The sequence below is a fragment of the Stegostoma tigrinum genome, chromosome 18, assembly GCF_030684315.1.
Source record: "Stegostoma tigrinum isolate sSteTig4 chromosome 18, sSteTig4.hap1, whole genome shotgun sequence".
In the NCBI taxonomy this organism is placed as follows: domain Eukaryota; kingdom Metazoa; phylum Chordata; class Chondrichthyes; order Orectolobiformes; family Stegostomatidae; genus Stegostoma; species Stegostoma tigrinum.
Window position 1 is genome coordinate 39,759,044 of NC_081371.1, and position 22,923 is coordinate 39,781,966.

The 22,923-nt window shown below is 40.9% G+C and overlaps 1 protein-coding gene across 1 annotated transcript in view; it reads left to right on the forward strand.

Moving 5' to 3' along the window:
* The window catches only part of otogl (otogelin-like), a 209,331-nt gene extending 191,473 nt beyond the window's left edge, over positions 1-17,858 (forward strand). The window contains exons 52-56 of the mRNA XM_059652231.1: positions 2,877-2,978; positions 4,498-4,617; positions 7,090-7,135; positions 16,545-16,624; positions 16,779-17,858. Of these exons, the coding sequence (XP_059508214.1) occupies positions 2,877-2,978; positions 4,498-4,617; positions 7,090-7,135; positions 16,545-16,624; positions 16,779-16,979 (549 nt within the window). The 3' untranslated portion in view covers positions 16,980-17,858. The remainder of the gene's footprint in view (positions 1-2,876; positions 2,979-4,497; positions 4,618-7,089; positions 7,136-16,544; positions 16,625-16,778) is intronic.
* Positions 17,859-22,923: the final 5,065 nt, after the last annotated feature.

Below are 22,923 nucleotides of genomic sequence, written 5' to 3' on the forward strand. Positions count from 1 at the left end.
ATCTCTGTGAAGCAGAAATAATCACAAATGACCTTAAAAGCCTCACCTGTGGGCCACAATTCAGAAGGACAATCCAAGGCCCCATATGCTGTACAAGAGCATGGAGCTGATTTCCTCTCACCTTGAATTGGAAGTTTCTGTGAAAATGCTCTCATATGCAGTTCTGCCTTGCTTGGCTGATGTGGATGGCAGGTGACAGGAAGAGGTTAGAGTAATCTTATTGCACTTAAAAACTTCTTATTTACAGGTGTGAATGGTTTGTGCTGCATTCATCAGAATATTATTTCTTCAGTCAAAAGTCCATGCAGAGATATTCCCAGGCCCAACTTGATAGGGTCCTCCCACAACATGGAAGATGATGATAAGTTGCCATGTTTGGGTAGTGGGAATGCTGACTGCTCACAAAATTAAGAAACTGCTCAGCTTCTGATATTCCCCACATGGGCACATTGGTACTTAGACCAACCAAGTGTCCACACGGAGAAGCCCCAGCTGAATGCCCCCTCAAAACAAAAAGGAAATACAGGAGGGGTAGACCCTATCATGCTTGATCCTATATCCTCCAGATGAGAGCAATGCATTGCCACTACAGACTGTGATTGCCACAGACAATGTACCCTTAATCTGAACAGCTACGCAGCCATTTGAAGGGGTTACATGACCAATTGATGTGTAGCTACATTGACTTCTGGTTCCAGAAATTGCTGCTATGCATGGACCTCAGAAGTTTGTACCATGACAAGAAAAATCAGAGGGAGTGTGGAATGAGGCCCCATCATGGATCTATGCCATCTGCTGGTGAGGAATCTATGAGCTGAAGGGGTGGGTGGCCATCTCATCCCACTGGCTGTCAACATAATGGCTCAACTAAATTTTAATGCATTTGATCTCTTGCAAAACTCAACAAGGGAGCCTTGATCCATAAATGTAGTGAGGCTGTTACCGATCCAATTTGTGCCAGATCACATTGCTTCATCTGCTTTCCATGTGACAAGGTCAGTGTTTGTATTCCAGACAGTAGGTTTTATTAATAAAACTGGCATCCCCCACATGCAGGGCACTGTAAACACATTGACCTGAGCAGGCCATATCATAATGCAGCTTATTTCATCAATAGAAAGGATTTCCATTTCATCAAAGTCCAATTCATTCGTGATCATCAATACCACATCTTAGAGGCTTGCACCAGGTATTCTAGAATCTGCCATGAAGTCTGCATTCTTGAGAACTGTTAGATTCCTGCTTCATTCTAAAGGCTGGATGCCTTACAAAGGTGCTTACTGGGAGAGAAGAGCCACCCATTGCGATCATGTTTGATGGCAGCAACCCCATCAATGTGCAAGCAATGTAGCCCATTCTTTTGGCAGCACCTTTTACCAGCAGAAAATAGGACTGGTGAGGATGAGTTTCCAATGCCTGGATCCACCAGTTCAGGTGAAGTGTGTTGCATAAGCCTAGTCAGCTGTGCTCTGCCTAACCGAATCAGGCAAAGAGGAGATATGACGGATATTGAAGAGCTGGGATACAGACAGCAATCTTCTGAGGAGGAAGATGAGGATATTGAGAAGGAGGAGCATCACATTCAACATGATAGAGCAGTGCTGCATTGTACACAACAGATAGCACTTAATTGACACCAGGTTCCAATAGATGTGAGTTGGGCACATTGTTCATTCACTGAGTGTATTTTTTTTCTGAAAAGACAAGCCATCCTGACTTTTTTCCCTGAACAAATAGCCTTTTCTTTGTTTTTCTTTCCCTTTGCTGTTGTTCAATAAAAGTTAATGTTTTTAACTATTTCAAAGTTTTCCATCATATAGTGGTTTCACATTGAACAGTGAGAATATGTTATGCTATGCTGGGCATCAGTGAAAGAGTAGATAGGATTCCAACATGGCGTGGTACGAAGGACAGGTAGCCTGTGAATCTCAATTCTTACAGTAGCATTTACAATGGTGGTCAGTCAGACAGGTGATGATGTAAAATGATAATCCATTTATGAAACGGAGCTTGTATTTGCAATAAAATGTTACTCATTCCTCCAATACCTTAAGAAGTGTTTAATTTTTGTTCCTTCCCCCACCCACTATGTGTACTGTGAAGGACAGCTCCTGGCTGACAGCCTTGACCTGGTTCATGGCAGAGCTTGAAATATGATGCTGGCAGGAGTCCTGCGAGGTGCCAGCAGTGGCGAGTACTTCCACCATTTCTGAATGCATGATAGCATGAGTGTGGTGCTACAGTTCCACCATAGACAAGTTTAACTAGAGGTGACCAGTGGAGAATTGTGTGAGACAACTTGCTGGAGCTAATGGAGAGAAACCCTCCATCTCACTGCCTGAAATTGAAACTTTGTTGATTTTTGATAAAATTCATCCCTCAATGTCAGACAGCTTCTCCTTCTATGAAAAAACTAAGATGTTGGCTGGTATTTAACGCAGGTGACAGAAATCTCTCCATTCTGGGGATCCAGGGACAGCACTGAACCAACTCTTTTCAGGAAGGCTAGCTGAATTAAATTCCAATCAGGCACTTAACTGGGCAGCTGACATTGGGAGCTACCAGCTAATCCAAGGCCGGCAGTTCTTCATTGCTCAACTATGCCATGGAAAATAATTCTGATCATTTTACTGTACTATTTACCTATCGGCATCAATGTTCAGCTTTGTCAAATGAAAATAAAAAAACACTCTGTATACTATTAGTTCGAACCAACATGATTTAGGAAATCACTGAAATACAAAGATCTATTTATACAAAGAATTGATGTCATTTTCTTTTGAATTTATCAACCCTGTAATTTTTATATGTATGGATCATTCTTGTCATAATGTTTATACAATTGCACTTTTATGTTCTATTATACTAATCAACAGCATCAAGTCTATGTTCCTTCGTCTGATCCTCATGTTTGTTGTGGAATGTGTAAGAATACGTCATGCACTTTTGAAGAAGTTGGAAGCATTGTTTTGTACAATGTAAGTCAGCTTATTGTTTGTATTATCTCATTGCATAAAGTGAAAAGGAAAATTACACTGAACGTGTAAATCATGGTCTGAGCTGGACTGAATTTTCAACCAGCTATTAGAGCACTAATTATAGGCCCATAAGATTGTTGAACCTTTCCATGTTGTCAGCTTGGGTCATGGTGCAATCTTCTAATATCCAGCCAGCTTTATTAGATGTCTACCTTATTTATCTTATATTCCAGAAATGCTAACCATTACTATATAATAGTCATTTGATCATTCAGGACTGTGCTGTGAAGTCACTTTTTAATCTTCTCTGCCCTCATCAAAACATATTGCAAGAATGCAAATTCAAAGAGAAAACTGATATTTAAACTGTATGAGAAGAGAATGCGGAATAGTTGATAAAAGCGCTCAGTCTACCTCAAATTGTCCTGGAAGGGTATCTCAAAGGTTTGAGCAGCAAGTGAACTGTCACATGCCGTAGCAACATGAGTGTTTTACAGGATGTTGCTGTCAATTCAAAAATGTGCTGATTATGACAGAAACAAATAATATGGTGAATGAATTTCAATGCTGGTGTAATGCCAGATATATGGTCATTATGTCCTAAAGAATGGCAGAACCTATGTCCTTTTAACTGTTCACAAGAAATAGGGTATTGACCATACACAACCAGCCCACACTGCAAAATTTGCAACAGTGTATAACATTAGATATGTTTCTGCAATTGGACAACATTTGCTGGATAATCCTGAATATGTAAGTATTTACGCTGAGAATCAATTCGGAATAGTCGGTCGGGCATATAGTGTGGTGCACTTGCATTTTTCTGGAAGCCCAATATATTAATACACAGGGCCTAGTTCTTTGCAGACAGAAAGAACATTTGTAGGTGCCTATTTCAACTGAATAATACACATGACAGCTATTCACTAGCTCATTTCTCAGTGCAATACTGTGACCAATTTAACTCAACATTGAACAAAAAAATCCAAAGAACTATAGATGCTGGAAATCAGAAGCAAAAACAGAAATTGCTGGGGAAAATTAGAACTGAAGAAGGATCACGGACCTGAAATGTTAACTTTGCGTTCTCTCCACAGATACTGCCAGACCTGCTGAGTTTTCCCAGCAATTTCTGTTTTTGATTTTGAGTTACAACTGCCTGTTTTAAAATTTAACAAAGCTTGGCTGTTAACTGTAAATCACTTAAGGGGTGCATTCTCCATGGCAACATCTCTATGAATCAGAGTCCACATATCAGTCAGTCAGTACTCTCCTCTCATGGTGTAAGTTTAGTTTTCCCCTTGAATTTGTATTCTCTGTGAAATTTCCTGATGAATCCAAGACGAAAATCTTTGATCAAATGTGTTTATTTAGCAATATTCACTATCCACTGAATTATTGTTTGAAGTGTTGCTTTGTCATTGTAAATGTTAAATTAGAATGAATGGAGAAAATATATATTGACTGGCCAAAATAATATATTAGCAAACTTATGTGTGCTAATCACTTTTCACTCCAGGCAGGAACATCTTGGGTTACTAACTGTGTCAGATATGAGTGCCTGGAGACAGCTGTTGGACTTGTGGTACTTGGCTCAGGAGTTGTTTGCCCGCCATTTAATGAGACTGAATGCATACAGGTTCGTACATCTGTCACAACTAAAACATACGCCTTTATCATATTTGATCATTCTGGGAGGGCAGTTTCACTTTTGGAATACAGCTTACAATCATTGATGACAAAGTGTGAAGCTGGATGAACACAGCAGGCCAAGCAGCATCTCAGGAGCACAAAAGCTTGAGTGAGCTACATATGATTACATATAACAACAGGACTTCCATAAGAAAAATTACATACCATATGTCTCTACATACAAAAAAGCCCCAATACCCAAAAATTAGAGAACCTAAAGATGCCTTCTAAAAAGGCTAGCTGCTGAACAAGAATTAGTATTATGATTCACGTTATGATCTGGTCTCCTCCAGGCCACAACAATCTGTCCATTTCTATTGTGGTCTTTTCAGTGACATCCATGTGGATCACTAGCTAAAATTTGAAAATATAGAAGGTCCAATATTTAACTAAATGAACTTGAATGACGAGGGAATGTTCATTGGTGCAAGCTAACTTTGCAATCATAAACATAATTTCTAAATGTGCAGATGATAGTGGATTGATGTGAGCTTGGGATTGGTGTGAGGAATGAACGGATATAGTCAGTACTGAATGGACTGTATATTCACATGGTCACAGAATGGACTATCCATTTGAGGATTTTCTCAACCTGCCAACAAGTAAGCCTCCTAAGTGGCCAATTAATGATCACTTAAAGGTCTGAATGTACCTCAGGCCAAATTATCTGTATTTTAAGCAGGCAAGTATAAGTGGCTAGCTTCCTGACTGTGAAACCAGTTAACCAGAGTGACTAACTAGAGTAAGGGGAAGTGATCATCTAGTGGTATTATTGCTAGACTTTTAATCCAGAAACTCAGCTCTGTTCTGGAGACCTGGGTTCAAATCCCAGATGATGAAATTTAAGTTCAATGAAGAAAAACTGGAATTAAGAATCTATCTTTGACCATAAAAACATTGCCGATTATTGGGGAAAAAACCCATCTGACTCATTGGTGTCCTGTAAGGAAGGAAATCTGCCATCCTGCATGTGGCTCCAGACCAATGGAAATGTGGTTGACTCCTGACTGCCCTCTGAAATGACCTAGCAAACCATTCAGTTCAAGGACAGCTAAGGATGGCCAATAAATCCTGGCCAGGCAGCAACACTCATGTCCTATGAGTGAATAACAAAATAAAGTTGCCTGCTGGTTTAAAGGCAGGGCATCCATTTATCTTGAGTTAGTGCAGGTGGAGTCACAGACAGGATCAAGGGGTGACCCCTGAAAGCCATTCACTGCATTTGCCTCTAACCCCTATCTTCCATCTTTCTACAACCCCCATCCTTTGAGAAGCAAAACAAAACACTGTTGTTTGACTCCCTGATGAATAGGTCTTGACAAAATTCTTTAGCACCCAGAAACTGCCAGGCACTGGCAGAGTTGGCTAGCAGCTTCTGCCAAGGTGGCACTCCAATGACAAGGCTTGTAATAGGCCCAGGACATTCCTAAGAAGTAATTAGTAAGTTTTCTCCATCGCCAGTGAATACCCCCATCCCCACACTTGGACTAAAAAATGAAAAATCAAGACCATTGAATTAAAAAGTCAGTAAATTATGCTAAACCTGTACCAAACCTTGGTTAGGCTGTCCTTTAATTACCCACTTAGTTCAGGTCACCATACCATAAAAAGAAAGAGATATTGGAGAGAATGCAACAGAGTTACATGGATGATATTTGCAATAAGTGGACAAAGAAAGGATTGAGAGCTGGGTGTCTTTTCTCCTGAAACAGTAAGCCTGTGGGTGACTCGTAATAGAAGTTTTAAAAATTATGAAATGGATTGATAGAATGCACATCAGTTGCAGTGAAGGGCATGAGTTGAGGCTGCCAAAATGATGTCATCATCCTGGGCTTTCTATCTGAAAACAAATCTTTGACAATGATTTGCCAAGCCAATGCTGTGTATTTGCTGTGAGGTTGTTTACCATGGACAAGGTGAGGAGACATCCCTGAGTTTAGCTCAGATGGGAAAGGAATTTAATTCCACGCTGATGATATTAATCTGAACCATTTACTAACTGTCTAACTCGTAGGCTGCTTCAATACAAGGTAGTCACCAAAAAACTAAATGGAAATTCAGAAGAAACTCTATTATCCAGCTGGCGGTGAGAATATGGAAATTTCTACAGGGAGTGATTAAAGTAAATTGCAGAGATATACTTAAGGGGAAACTAGTCAAGCAAGACAAACCAGGCACAAGATATAGGAATAGTTAACTTTGATGACAGATTTTGGTGTGGAAAGATGGGAGAGAGTTCAAGTGAAGCATAAATGCTGGCATTGAACCGGTTAGGCTGAATGGCTTGTTTTTGTACTGTATATGCTATCCCATCCTATATAATCCTAGTTGAAAATTGTGCTCAGGTGGAAGTTTAAAGCATTGTCTTCTCTCTTACCGCAGTCACTTTTCCTAATTATTTGTCCGTCTCTTTCTTCAGAGAGGAGGAGTCATAAAGCTTTACATGGACGGTTGCTGCAAGACTTGTAAGTGAGCAAGTCTGCATATTATGCTTGTTTGGCTTTGGTTTGAATAGCTGTGGTAAAATCGTGAATCGCTGGGAAAATGAAGGAGTAAGCAAAGCATGTAGTGTTTAATCAGTCTGAACGGCAATCCGTTAACATTTTAAACAACTGTTGTGAACATTTTATTGCACTGCTTATTTGGGCTGCAGTATGATAAATGCAGGCTGCTGATATGGCTAACCGCCAACTTATTCTGGAGTATAACTGTTAAGAAAAGAGGAACAATTTATCCTAATTCTCTTTTGAAGTGTAATTTGGGAATTCTATTCAGTGTCGAATAAAGACAGGTTATACACCATCTTAATTCACTTTGAAAATATGAAGTCTTTTGGCAGCATTCTGAAAGGTAATTATAAAGTTCAGTATTTTTAATTTGCTTATCAACTTAAGTATTTTGATCAAGAAGAGTGCAGGCAATACATGCAATTTCAAGTCTATTGCTAATCCGTCAGATTCCAACTTTCAGTAACATTTGGTAGTTTTGGGAGCAAATGCATATTTTCATGATTTCTTCTACTTCTCAAAATTTTATTATTTAGTCTATTTGCTTCAATCCTGTATTTTCATTATTTCTATTCTCTGAATTTATTTTCTTCTTTTTGTCACTATTTTTAGTTTTACATTAATTTCTTCTTCATGTTTCCTTTCAAATACTTTTACGTTTTAAGTAATTTTTTCACAATTTATTTTTGATTGTAGACGAGCATCTTGACTGTGCCGTTTAATTGGGTATTCACAAATTGAGAGCACCATTTCTAAGTGTAATTGGCATGCGAGATCTCTCAAGCCAGTTTATTTCTCAGTTAAATGCCTTCTTGAATCCTAACTGTTTGACAAGGCTAATGATCATTCAAATTCAATGAAACATATTGGAATTAAAGTTCCATGACCCTCAGAGAGAAGAGATTTTGTCATACTGGAGATCGACCCCCCTTTATACCACCTGATTTATTGCCCAAGTTTTGTGAACAGGTAAGTAATATGTGAGTTGTGAACATTTGGTACCTCATTGAGAAGAGGGTTACAATTTAAATTAACAGTTTAGATATCACAGTTAACTACAATAGAGCAATGACATATATTCAAAATTGGTCATTTTTAAGTTGAAAAAAACTTGTAGCCCACTGTCAGCCCATCTCATGTATGGTGCCAACTGATTTAATCCCTTTAAACTAAACTTAAGAACATTTGAAATTTTATTTATATTTGCCTAATTTTTGAAAAGTAGTAAGAAGATTCACATAGAATCTCTACAATGTGGAAGCAGCCCATCCAGTCTGCACTTACCTTCCAAACAGCATCCCACCCAATCCCTGTAAACAATGCATCTCCCATGGCTAATTCACCTAACCTGCAAATCTTTAGCTTAGGGGAGGAAACCCAATACCGATGCAGGGACAACAAGGTGTAGAGCTGGATGAACACAGCAGGCCAAGTAGCATCAGAGGAGCAGGAAGGCTGAAGTTTCAGGTCTAGACACTTCATCAGAAATTTCTGAAGAAGGGTCTAGGCCCAAAATGCCAGCTTTCCTGCGTCTCCAATGCTGCTTGGCCTGCTGTCTTCATTTAGCTCTACACCTTATTATCTTAGATTCTCCAGCGTCTGCAGTCCCTACTATCTCTCATCGACACAGGGAGAATGTGCAAATTTCACATAGACAGTTCCGCCCTGAGGGTGGAATTGAGCCAGGATCCCTGACGCTGGAAGGCAGCAGTGCTAACCACTGATCCACCATGCCATAGTAACCTACAAAATAGTCTAGGGGGAGCGGGACAACTGGGTTAGGAGGAGTTGAACACAGTTTTTTTGTAAAATTGGAAATAAAAATGTGAAAACAATGAGGGCACAATTAGGTTCCCTCTATTTCGTAAATAAGTTTCAAGGGTCTTTTTCCCTCATATTTTTTGAAAGTTCTTACTAATTCTATATTCCTAGTTTTAATTTTCCTCTTATTTCATATGGTATATTCTTTAGCTCCTTCCATAAATATAACTGTTTTCCCAGCAAGGAAAAAAAATCAAATCTTTAAAAAATTGACACGTATTTAAAGAAAGTGGTATCTTATAAAGTGACTGTTCACTTTATACCCATACATTTGAGTATTAAACACATATATTTTGGATTGTTTGCGCACTGTCCCTCTTCATGAGCTTGATCAGTTTACTTTAAATTTCCTTAAATACTACAATATACATGCTCGAAAGTGACGATAACTGGATAAATGACATTTATAATCTAATTATAATATTATATAAGCAGAAAGAAAAGAATGTGTATAACACCATAACTTTGTTTTTTTTCCCCTGAGCTGCAGTGACCAAGAAAATATAGCAATAGAATTGTGTTGCTAAGAACTGAGTCTTCATTCCGTTTGTGTTTAGTAATGATCAAAGGTTGTGAATTAGGTCACCTTTAAAACCCACCCTCAGGTCAATAGTGTTATCCTATATGATGTGGCACACTAACTATCTGTACTAATATTTATCAAAGAAAAACATAATTTTTAACAGTTAGACATTTGATTGTTGTATTTAAGGTGCGTTTGAAGTAAACTCATACTAAGGGTGACAGTATGCAGCCAAGTGTATTTTAAATTTTCAAGCTCAATTGTACATGATATGTACATTTCAACAGTAATCCTTAAATGAAACAGTTCATCGGATCACAAAAACTGTTATACTTCAGAATTATATATTTTTTAAACTGATGTGGCTGCAGAGAATGCACCTAAATCCAAATCGCCTGCTTACATGTGATTCTTTAGCGTTACCTTTGATTTATAAATATGCCATCACTGACTAAAAGCATGTGCACTTGAATGGCCTTTCAGGTTCAACACCAGCTTGTGTTCATATGCTATCCTTTGTGACATGAACATTATCTGATATACCAGCTTAATTTAATGCATGCCAGATATGTAATATTTCAATGTAATATATACTGTTACTTTATATTAAACTGATATTGATAATTCTGCCAGGTTCTGGATTGGGTTTATTACCTTTTACCATTAGTCCAGTAGTCCCAACTGGTAGTACTAACTGTGACACAGGTACTATTCCCATTATGTATTTTCTTTATAATTTCAGTGTTTTTCAAGAACCAATGTGCCATAAATCGATAATATGTGAAGTGCATGGTGTAAGAATTGTTCATATCAAGCACAGAATGAGTTTTATGTGTTAAGTATATTTATATAGAACCTACATCACAGAAACAGACTACTCAATCTGACTGCTCCCAACCAGCTTTTATATTTCACATAAGCTTCCTCCCACTCTAATTATCTCTCATACCTTGCCACCATTCTCCCTCATGTATGTAACAACTCTGTGCTTGAACACATCAATGCTGTGTACAGTACTTCAAATCCATGTAGCAGAGAGTTCTAGATTCTTATCTGACTCACTGATAAGAAATTTCACCAAATTTCTTCAGTTGATACATTTGGGAAACTTATTTATGCTCCTTTGTTCAAGACTCGGTAGCTAGTAAACAATTTGCCTATGTCCATCCTATCATCTGTTTAGGTGTAAAATCCTCTTGAGGTCTCCTCTTAGTGTTTTCCTTAGAAACTGTGTCCCTGGTCATCTTAGCTCTGTTAACTTTCTTGTAAATCTTTTGTGCAGTTCCTCCAAGTATAGCAATGTGTTTTTTAAGATATGGAGAGAAGAACTGGAAAAGTACTCCAAGTATGATTTAATAAGGTTACATGTAAATTTAACATGACCACCATCTGTTTTATATTTTATATTAATACTACGAAATGCACTTGGCAGTACTGAATTCCATGTGCAACTTATTCACCTACTGTACCTCTCTCATAGATCATAGAATCCCTACAATGTGGAAACACGCCCTTTGGCCCAACAAGACCTCACCAACCCTTGAAGCATCCCACCCAGACCCTTCCCCAAAACCCAGCTAAACTACACATCCCTGAATTTAGCATGGCTAATACCTTCACATCTTTAGACTGTAGAAGGAAATCAGAGTACCCAGAGGAAACCCACACAGACACAGGGAGAATGTCCTAACTCCACACAGACAGTCACCCAAGGGTGGAATCGTACCCAAGTTCCTGGCATTGTGAGGCAGCAGTGCTAACCACTGAGCCACCATGCCACCCTGTTTCTCTGTTTATTATATTTTAGCGCTGTCCTCTCTATTATTAGTTGTAAAACCTCCAGCCACCAAATTTGGTGTCATTTACAAATGTCAGCACCATTCTGAGTCTGTCATTTATGTGAATGGGGAATAGCAACAATGTACTTTATCATTATAGCTAATCTAGGAAACTTCTAATACTTACTTTGTTTTCTTCTTTTGTAGCAATATTTAAATTCACTTTGTGACTGAAACCCTGAGCCGCCATACTCTTGCATTTGCCATGAGCCTCTTGTGTGGTGCCTTTTGTAAAGTGCCTATGTATATTAGGGACAAAGAAAAGATAACAATGCAGATTTCATAGATAATGGGAACTGCAGATGCTGGAGAATTCCAAGATAATAAAATGTGAGGCTGGATGAACACAGCAGGCCGAGCAGCATCTCAGGAGCACAAAAGCTGACGTTTCGGGCCTAGACCCTTCATCAGAGAGGGGGATGGGGAGAGGGAACTGGAATAAATAGGGAGAGAGGGGGAGGCGGACCGAAGATGGAGAGAAAAGAAGATAGGTGGAGAGAGTATAGGTGGGGAGGTAGGGAGGGGATAGGTCAGTCCAGGGAAGACGGACAGGTCAAGGAGGTGGGATGAGGTTAGTAGGTAGCTGGGGGTGCGGCTTGGGGTGGGAGGAAGGGATGGGTGAGAGGAAGAACCGGTTAGGGAGGCAGAAACAGGTTGGACTGGTTTTGGGATGCAGTGGGTGGGGGGGAAGAGCTGGGCTGGTTGTGTGGTGCAGTGGGGGGAGGGGACGAACTGGGCTGGTTTAGGGATGCAGTAGGGGAAGGGGAGATTTTTAGACTGGTGAAGTCCACATTGATACCATATGGCTGCAGGGTTCCCAGGCGGAATATGAGTTGCTGTTCCTGCAACCTTCGGGTGGCATCATTGTGGCAGTGCAGGAGGCCCATGATGGACATGTCACTCCCCCTCCCATTCTCTAGATGACATGTCCATCATGGGCCTCCTGCACTGCCACAATGATGCCACCCGAAGGTTGCAGGAACAGCAACTCATATTCCGCCTGGGAACCCTGCAGCCATATGGTAACAATGTGGGCTTCACCAGTCTAAAAATCTCCCCTTCCCCTACTGCATCCCTAAACCAGCCCAGTTCGTCCCCTCCCCCCACTGCACCACACAACCAGCCCAGCTCTTCCCCCCCACCCACTGCATCCCAAAACCAGTCCAACCTGTCTCTGCCTCCCTAACCGGTTCTTCCTCTCACCCATCCCTTCCTCCCACCCCAAGCCGCACCCCCAGCTACCTACTAACCTCATCCCACCTCCTTGACCTGTCCGTCTTCCCTGGACTGACCTATCCCCTCCCTACCTCCCCACCTATACTCTCTCCACCTATCTTCTTTACTCTCCATCTTCGGTCCGCCTCCCCCTCTCTCCCTATTTATTCCAGTTCCCTCTCCCCATCCCCCTCTCTGATGAAGGGTGTAGGCCCGAAACATCAGCTTTTGTGCTCCTGAGATGCTGCTTGGCCTGCTGTGTTCATCCAGCCTCACATTTTATTATCTTATAATGCAGATTTCTTCTTTGTTTTTAAGCATTGCCTAGGTCAAGTGTAAACTGAATGGGATATTTTGCATGTTTGTATTGGAACCTGACTGATTTTCTATGCAATTAATTTAAAGATAGAACTTCAGGCAAGTTCCACTATTGTCTAAACTCAGTTTACCTCTATGTATTCTATTTTAAAGACAAAATCAACTCACTGAGAGTTCTGGACAACAAAATGTGAGGCTGGATGAACACAGCAGGCCAAGCAGCATCTCAGGAGCACAAAAGCTGACGTTTCGGGCCTAGACCCTTCATCAGAGAGGGGGATGGGGTGAGGGTTCTGGAATAAATAGGGAGAGGGGGGAGGCGGACCGAAGATGGAGAGAAAAGAAGATAGGTGGAGAGAGTATAGGTGGGGAGGTAGGGAGGGGATAGGTCAGTCCAGGGAAGACGGACAGGTCAAGGAGGTGGGATGAGGTTAGTAGGTAGATGGGGGTGCGGCTTGGGGTGGGAGGAAGGGATGGGTGAGTGGAAGAACAGGTTAGGGAGGCGGAGACAGGTTGGACTGGTTTTGGGATGCAGTGGGTGGAGTGGAGGAGCTGGGCTGGTTGTGTGGTTTAGTGGGGGGAGGGGACGAACTGGGCTGGTTTAGGGATGCAGTTGGGGAAGGGGAGATTTTGAAACTGGTGAAGTCCACATTGATACCATTAGGCTGCAGGGTTCCCAGGCGGAATATGAGTTGCTGTTCCTGGAACCTTCGGGTGGCATCATTGTGGCACTGCAGGAGGCCCATGATGGACATGTCATCTAAAGAATGGGAGGGGGAGTGGAAATGGTTTGCGACTGGGAGGTGCAGTAGTTTGTTGCGAACTGAGCGGAGGTGTTCTGCAAAGCGGTCTCCAAGCCTCTGCTTGGTTTCCCCAATGCAGAGGAAGCCACACCGGGTACAGTGAATGCAGTATATCACATTGGCAGATGTGCAGGTGAACCTCTGCTTAATGTGGAATGTCATCTTGGGGCCTGGGATAGGGGTGAGGGGGGAGGTGTCCATCATGGGCCTCCTGCAGTGCCACAATGATGCCACCCGAAGGTTGCAGGAACAGCAACTCATATTCCGCCTGGGAACCCTGCAGCCTAATGGTATCAATGTGAACTTCACCAGTTTCAAAATCTCCCCTTCCCCAACTGCATCCCTAAACCAGCCCAGTTCGTCCCCTCCCCCCACTGCACCACACAACCAACCCAGCTCCTCCACTCCACCCACTGCATCCCAAAACCAGTCCAACCTGTCTCCGCCTCCCTAACCTATTCTTCCTCTCACCCATCCCTTCCTCCCACCCCAAGCCGCACCCCCATCTACCTACTAACCTCATCCCACCTCCTTGACCTGTCCGTCTTCCCTGGACTGACCTATCCCCTCCCTACCTCCCCACCTATCTTCTTTTCTCTCCATCTTCGATCCGCCTCCCCCTCTCTCCCTATTTATTCCAGAACCCTCACCCCATCCCCCTCTCTGATGAAGGGTCTAGGCCCGAAACGTCAGCTTTTGTGCTTCTGAGATGCTGCTTGGCCTGCTGTGTTCATCCAGCCTCACATTTTGTTGTCTTGGATTCTCCAGCATCTGCAGTTCCCATTATCACTGAGAGTTCTGTTGCATTGCAGTGATCATTCCTTACTTCAGTCATCCTGTCTTTCAATGAACAACTGTTCCCTGTTTCCTTTTCTATTACCCAAAAATGCACCTCGGAGGAAAGCACTAGTATCCCGCCATCACTTCACCAAATATATTCCTTTCAAATGGAGGATGTGATAAATGTAGAGCTCAAACTTGCTTTATTATCTGAATTATGTTTTCTTCTACTAAATTTAAGATGGCTAAATTTCCAGGTCACCATTTTAATGAGTGTTCAACCTCTGTAACAGGTTGCCTAAGGAGATGTTGGAAACAGGTTTTCTGCACTTAAAAAATGGATACATTTTAAGGAAGTGTATACGATTAATCTGAGAATTTGCATACAATGAATGTATTATGTTGGGAGAAAGTGGGAGAAAGAGGTGGCCTTCGACCTATGGTTCCCAAAACTTTCTAACCGGGGGGTTTTATTCACCTCATGTCTGGGTTTGTTGGAACTCAGTCGCTAGAGATCCATTGCGGTGATTACTCAAACCCCTCCGTTACACCTTTATTATGATCCTATCACATGTTCACTGAGATGTCAGAAGGTGAATAAGATAACTGCAGGCATTTATTCCTATGCCCCTACATTGTTAAATTTTGTAACTGGGCAACATTATAATGGATGGACTTTAAGGTAAGAAGTGCGAGAATTTGTATCCAAGATGGACAAATTAATTTTTTATTGAGATTGAAGCTTAGACTTTGTGGAGCAACAAAGGGAGTTGTTGTCCATGTTCCTAAATCACCAAAAACCTGCAGACACATACAAGTAGTAATCAAAAAGGTTAATGGAATACTGGTGTTTACTGCAAGGTGGCTGAAATGCATAGGGCTGGATGTTACGTTATGATTATATGAAACTCGAGTGAGAGCTCCATTTAAATGCATTTATTTATTATATTGTTATAGGATATATTGTTTTTGGAGATTTACCATAACAATACTGTTGTAAAAGGATTTAATTATCAGGACGGGATCCATAGACTGGACATTAGTCCCCTTGAGTTTGAAATACTCATTTAGGTGTTTAAGATAATTAAATGAGGTAAACACTTAGACAGGAGGAAACTTCTTCCACTGATGCAAATTGAGAATAAAACCCATATTATTCAAGGGCGTCGCAGGAAAACAATGCTTTACACAAAAGATAGTAGAAATCTAGAGCCTCCTGCTTGAAAAAGCTTTTGAGGCTGTGACTATTGAAAATTTGGGAACTGAAATTGATTTTTTTTAGACAAGGCTATCAAGAGGTTTATAAAGTTACATTGGATAGATGGAGTTAATTCACAGTTGAGCTCAGGTGTGAAAGGCTGAAAGGTCAAGTCTTGTCCCTGAATGGTAGATTGGGATTAAAAGATAAAACAAGTTATAAATTGGATTACAATTACTTACTTATCTGAAATTACTAATTTAGGAAACATTCTGAAATTAAATATTTTTTAAATTAAATATTTTTCATTATAGGATAAATTGTGCAAAAATGAGATGTGTTTCTTTAGTATCTTTCAAAAGGAAAGCAAGAAATACTTGGATCTGTAGAACACCTTATATTTGTACACCTCAAAGCAGTTCAAAAACAATTACCATCTTGGAAGCGTTTAGATCCAACACTTTACTATGACTCCATATTCTGAAGTGATTTTGAATAAGCAAAATGAACAGAGAAGAAAACTGTTGGAGATCATTTGTAACTAAACTGTAAAATAACCACCATAAAGCAAGTTAATAATTGCACAGCATGAAGTTAGAATGCTTATTTTTGCTGTCGCCACATAATTTAACTTCTAAGACGTCAAAATTTGTAGCTGCCAATGGACACACAATTTTATGCCAACATTTTGTATTCTTGCTTTACTGTGTACTGAAATAAGTCAATAACAGTTTTTACTAAATTAGTCTTAATTTATTTAGTATCATGAAACAAATAAAAGCACATCTTTAAGTTGATATTCGCATTTGCATTGTTGTATAAAGAATTGTTGCTAATATGTCAATCTATTAATATGTCTATTTATTACCAGGCAAAGAAGATACAAGGCCTTGCCGGAAATTAGATGTTAAAATGATCATAAGAAAGGATGACTGCCGCACAACTGGCGCTGTATGTATAACACCATCTTAGTTCTGGTTTTGCCACTGTTGCTTAAAACAAAAATGTATTATTAGAGTGTGGAATTGACAGCATTGTTGTATTCAGTTTTACTGCAAAGAAATTTAAAAAGGGAGAACTCATCATGATTCTTAATTCTTTCCAGGTCATTGTAGCTTCTTGTGATGGCAAGTGCCCATCTGCTATGATATTCAACACTAATATCAACAACTATGCAAGATTCTGCAAATGTTGTAGAGAAGTTGAGCTCACAGTTCAGACTGTACCACTTTTCTGTGCTGGAAATGCTACTTGGATTGATTTTACATTTCAAGAACCAACAGACTGTTCCTGTCAGTGGAATTAATCATCGTTTATTTAAGAGTCATTGATATTCTACAGAATGGGCTAGAAATTGGTTGATGTCCACCTTAAAAGAAAGTAACTTCAGAATTGATATAACAGGCAGTCTGCTGTGCAAATTTGGCATTGAAAGTTCATAGCCCACCTCAATGGTGAAAGCAGAAAAAACGTGACAAGACCTTGTATTTCAAATAGACGTTAGTTTTATTGCATGGGCATTCATAAATAACTCCAGTCTCAGATGTCCTCTTCATATTTCTGCTTGCTGAATGCTGCAAGGTTCAAGAAGTAGGTTTCAAAAACCTCATAGAAGACCATTGAAGGCTGCCATCAATAAGGGAATGTTTAAAAGCAAACCTTATCTGATGTTTGAACCAGGAGGAATAGCACTGTTCCTCCTAACTCCACAGCAATGCCAAAGACCATTGTCAAACCATTAGTGATTGCTGTTCCCCTCACATGACCTGAAATTCGAATTTATTTCACCATGAAGCAGCCTGGTGTCTCCCAGGGGGTGTCCATAACTCACCAATCTTATGTAAATGAGGCCAAAACCAAAGTACCAGCCCCCCTCCCATTCCAGCATGGGAAACATTCTGGCTGGAACCAATTTCTAGGCCAATGGCTCTTCAGATACACATTTCTGCACATTGCCTGCATGTTAGCAATTGTTTTGTTAAATGCTTTACCCTAAATATTTGTAAATTTATTACAGGATTAATTTTTTGTGATAACTTGTCAGCAGTGACAGTGATGTAAGGTTATTTACTCAAATAAAATTGTGTCCATCTACTGTAGATGTTTAGTAAAAACAATCCTTTACACTTAAAACCTTTTTGAGTGTATGATAAATATTCTTATTTTGTAATACAAACATGAGTAAACATTTTTCTTATGTATTCTTGTTTTTCTGAGTATATCACATTAATTTCATAAGTAGTAATTCTGATCAGTTGTGCCAGACAGTTAACTTGTATAGTCTGTCTGCAAAATTATGTTGTTTATGAATTGCTGGCATTGTGAATTGTAAATTGTGATCTCCCACAATTTATTTTCTGGACTCACATTCAAACAATTACTTTCTCTTTGATGAAAACTGGAAAATTAAAATAAATGATTGTGGCTTCTATAAGTTCACTGTTAATGTGAAATGTCATGCTATAACATAAGTACTTATTAGAGTTTTGCAACTTGATCAAACAAGTATTGGATTCATCCATGTTAACGTGGTGCCACTATTTAAGAAAGATGGTGAAGAAAAGCCAGGGAACTCCAGACCAGTGAGCCTGACTTCTGTGGTGGACATGTTGTTGGAGGGAATCTTGAGGGACAGGATTCACATGCATTTGGAAAGGCAAGGAATAATTAGGGACAGTCAACATGTCTTTGTGTGTGGGAAGTCATGTGTCACGAGCTGGATTGAGTTTTTTTGAAGAAGTAACAAAGAGGACTGATGAGGGCAGAGCAGTGGAGGTGATCTATATGGTCTACAGTAAGGAGTTCAACAAGGTTCCTCATGCTAGACTGGTTAGCAAGGTTAGATCACATGGAATTCAGGGGAAACTAGCCATTTGGATGCAGAACTGGCTCGAAGGTAGAGACAGAGGGCGTTGGAGGAGATTTGCTTTTTAGACAGGAAGCCTGTGACCAGTGGCATGCCACAAGGATCAGTGCTGAGTTCACTGTGTTTTGTCATTAATATTAATGACTTGGATGTGAACATGGGAGGTATGGTTGGTAACTTTGCAAATGACACCAAAATTGGAGGTGTAGTAGACAGTGAAGAAGGTTATTTCAGAGTACAACAGGATCTTGATCAGATGGGCCAACTGGCCGAGAATTGGCAGATGGACTTTAATTTAGATAAGTATGAGGTGCTGAAAGGCAAATCAGGGCAGGACTTATACACTTAATGGTAAGGTCCTGGGGAGCGTTGCTGAACAAAGAGACCTTGGAGTGCAGGTTCATAATTCCTTGAAACTGGAGTCGCAGGTAGATAGTTAAGTGAAGAAGGCATTTGGTATGTTGCCTTTATTGGTCAGTGCACTGAGCATAGAAGTTGGGACGTCATGTTGCAACTATACAGGACATTGGTTAGGCCACTTTTGTAATACCATGTGCAATTCTGGTCTTCTGTCTATAGGAAGGATGTTATGAAACTTGAAAGGGTTCAGAAAAGATTTACAAGGATGTTGCCAGGGTTGGAGGGTTTGAGCCACAGGGAGAGTTTGAATAGGCTGGGGCTATTTTTCCTGGATCATCGGAAGCTAAGGGGTGACCTTATAGAGGTTTATAAATCATGAGGAGCATGGATAGTGTAAATCAACAAGGTCTTTTCCCCACAGTGGGTGAGTCCATAACTTGGGGGCATAGGTTTAAGGGTGACAGGGGAAAGATTTAAAGGTGACCTAAGGGGCAACTTTTTCAAGCAGTATGGAATGAGCTGCCGGAGAAAGTGGAGGAGGCTGGAGCAATTAGAATATTTAAAAGGCATTTGGATGAGTATATGAATAGGAAGGGTTTAGGGGGATATGGGCTAAATGCTAGCAAGTGGGACTAGTTTTATCTAGGATATCTGGTCGGCATGGATGGGTTGGACCAAAGAGTCTGTTTCCATGCTGTACATATCTATGACTCTTGACATTGAACATAATCCTTCTGGCAAGCCTACTGTGGATCAAGCATTTCATTATTCATGTCCATCAACCTTCTTTGGTAGGATTTCCTGTTCAAGCCCTTCACACCAGAACATGTGTTACCTTGACCTCCACCCTTTAAGGGCCAGTCGTCCAACACCAATAGCTGCTGTTCAATTGAAGGACTGGCAGCTCTTTAATCTTTTAGTTCCATTTCTGAAGCTGCAGCTGTCACAAGAAGGAGTTGCCCACAAGTTGAATGGGAAAGAGCCTTGGTGGCTTGGTTGTAAAGCATCAGATTTCAAGCCCTTGCTAGGGTGTTCCTTTGACCTCAAATTGTTCTGCTCACTTGGGTTGACAATTAAGCACAGGAAGGCATCTATCTGAAGATTCAGGAATCATTTATCAACTCGTAAACAAGGTCCACAAATTGAGTAGGATTCAGAGTAACATGGGCCAAATGTCCAGCTTTAACGTGGTGTTAGCCTTCCAGGAGCCTGCAGAGGCACATAGCACTCAGTGATGCGTTCAATGCTGGGCTGCATACTACAATTATTCAAATATAAGCAATGTAGTTTACTTGTAGATCATGATCCTCAAGCTTCTGGATGCTATCCAATTTTGTCCCACATTGTCTTCAGGATCATTTGCACAGAGTAGGAAAATATTCACAGAGATTTTGCTGATATGGCAGTCACATAAGCGACCTGAGGTTAATTATAAACAACATAAGTAACCAAATGTTACACTCCTACACCTTCCCCTCATTAAACATAATGAATTTGAAATGAACATGTTCCTTCCAATAGCACCAAACCCTTTTTAAGTATAAAGATATGATTCTTTTATCTATTTCATATCTGTCATAATATTAGTGCTAGAAGTTATTCAAATTTTGCATTAATGATCTGCACCATTATTGAATTTAATAGTTCCAGGAAATAATGGAGTTTGTTTGTTATATCATTTGTTGTGTTGTGGCAAAAATCGCAGTGATATCTGATGCAAGTTAATAATTTATGCCTTGGCCCAAGTACACCTAAAGAGAAAAGATAAAAAAGTTTGAATGAGTTGGTAATCATGATATGCAGTTGTTAAACTGAAAGAACAATTTTCAGATAATTTTTTTCTTCGGAAACTATTGTGTGGAGTTTCTAATGATGTATGGGTATATTACTTTGATAAAGATATGTCTAGAGTCTTAGGACTTTGTAAAGTAACATTTTATTTACACTATGTACACCTTTGCACAGTCTGGGTCAGCATGAGGTCTAAAATGTTAGTTCCCTACCATGATGCTATCATGACATGATCATTGACATACCTTCCTTCGTACACGATCTGGTGGTATTGACCCTTTTCTCTACACAGAGCAAACTTGAAACTGTCAAACTGATTACCAGCCTTTGTAAACATTTTATAAGCATTGTTTCCACTAGCAGCAGAGTTGATGGGCTGATTCTTTCATTTCTTTGGTGAATTGCAAGTTGAGTTGAATTTTTTACATGGTTTCTCACCATGGGGCCTACTAAGATTTTTTTTGCCCTAAAACACAAAACTTATCCTGTTAATGACCTATCCTGCCCAGATGATATGCCTCACATCCAGGCCAGGCACCATCTAATCAGTGCCATTCCCAGAATAACTCACCACTCACCAGATATTTGTCCACAGACAAGGATACTTGGCATTTGCATGATATTCAAATAACTACTGTGCACTCACGTGATGTTCTGGATCTGTCCTGCCCTGTGTTGGGCAGATTCTGAACATGTTGAAGAAGAAGATGGAGCCACCATCCTCCAACAGATACCAACCTGGAGATTCTGGTAGACAGGGTCGTACAAAGGAGTGCCATCCTTTTCCCAGAGAACTGGCAGAGGAGGCCATCAGACCATGGAGCTTGGTCTGAGGTCACCAGCCGGGTCAGTGTGCTCTCAATGGTCAGGAATGACCACCATTATCAGAAAAATGTCAGTAACCTTCTGTGCTTCACTAGCATAATGTCACATTCTTCTCTGTTCCTTTATACTGTGTCTATCCCTGCCACTGCATCTGCTTCACACCAAGGCTCAACTCTGCCAATCTCACAGTTGCATGCAACTTCTTTCCTAGCTCGCTTATGTTTCACCTCTACCTCCTACACCGCTAATCCTGCATGCCCTGAATGCTGTCTCCACATTCCTTCCGAGTATCTCATCATGTTTCTCCAACCTGCATCAGTGGTAATAGCCTTGCCTCTCACATTCAGCTCACTTAATCCCTTCCGTCCTCTCATTCCAGGATAAGAGGGCCTATACCAGGGCAGTGAGGGGCCAGGCATGTGGAAGGGTGTGGGACATTAGATTCCTGAACCCTAAGAGGAGAGAATCCTGAAACCTCACCGGAAATCAGGAAGACTTCTGTGGGGATGCCAAGACATCCATGTCCCAGCAACCGAGTAAGTACCACTCTTAATTCTGTTACAAATCTGACACGAACCTCGCTGTCAGTGTCATTTATTACACACCACTTCCCATGATACCTCCCTCTCTTCAGTCTTGCAGGTACTGATGAGACATTCACATACCTCTGTGGAGAAATGGCCTGATCCACCAAAAGGCCTTTGGGGATGAACGTAAGGTTTCATAAGAAGCATCAGCTACTTCCTGTAACTCAGATACTGACACCTCTGTGGGAATATTATCCTTAGAAAAGTTGGGAGCACCACCTGGTGAGCAACTCATTGTGATAGCTCTGTAGCTGGCTGAGGAAGAAAGGGCCTAGGCTGCTGGCGTTTGGAGGACTGCAGGAGACTAGGCACTTGCTCAGCCTCAGGGAGGAGAGGATCCTGTGATGTCAGCAGGATGGCAGCTGTCATGGAAAGCCAGGTCCAGAACTGTCACACTTCAGTGGCCCAGCCATTGGTCCACAGAACTGAAGGGGGAAGGTGGCACTGCAGATGTCCCTTGCTCAGAGGAGACAGTGCAGTTCCAGGTGGAATCCAGCCAGAAGGAGTTACTATACACAGGCCCCTCAAAAATCTCAGGGAACTCTAGGGGCAGCCGAAGCCTCCATTTACACTTTTCCTGCCCTGCTGCAACTCTTGGAAGATGAGACTGAGGAGAGCCAGAGGTAATGCACCTTTAGCATGTTTGGGCTGCCCTGGCATGAGCACTCCCAGGGTCACCCAACCAAACGTCTAGAGTCAACAGGCTCCACTGGCAAGCAGGCTCCCTCTACACCAGCTACAGAACCAAGGACAGCATTGAATCATTGTGTAAAGTACAGAAAGAAGAAAACTGATTTTGGTGGCATAGGTGACATTGAACT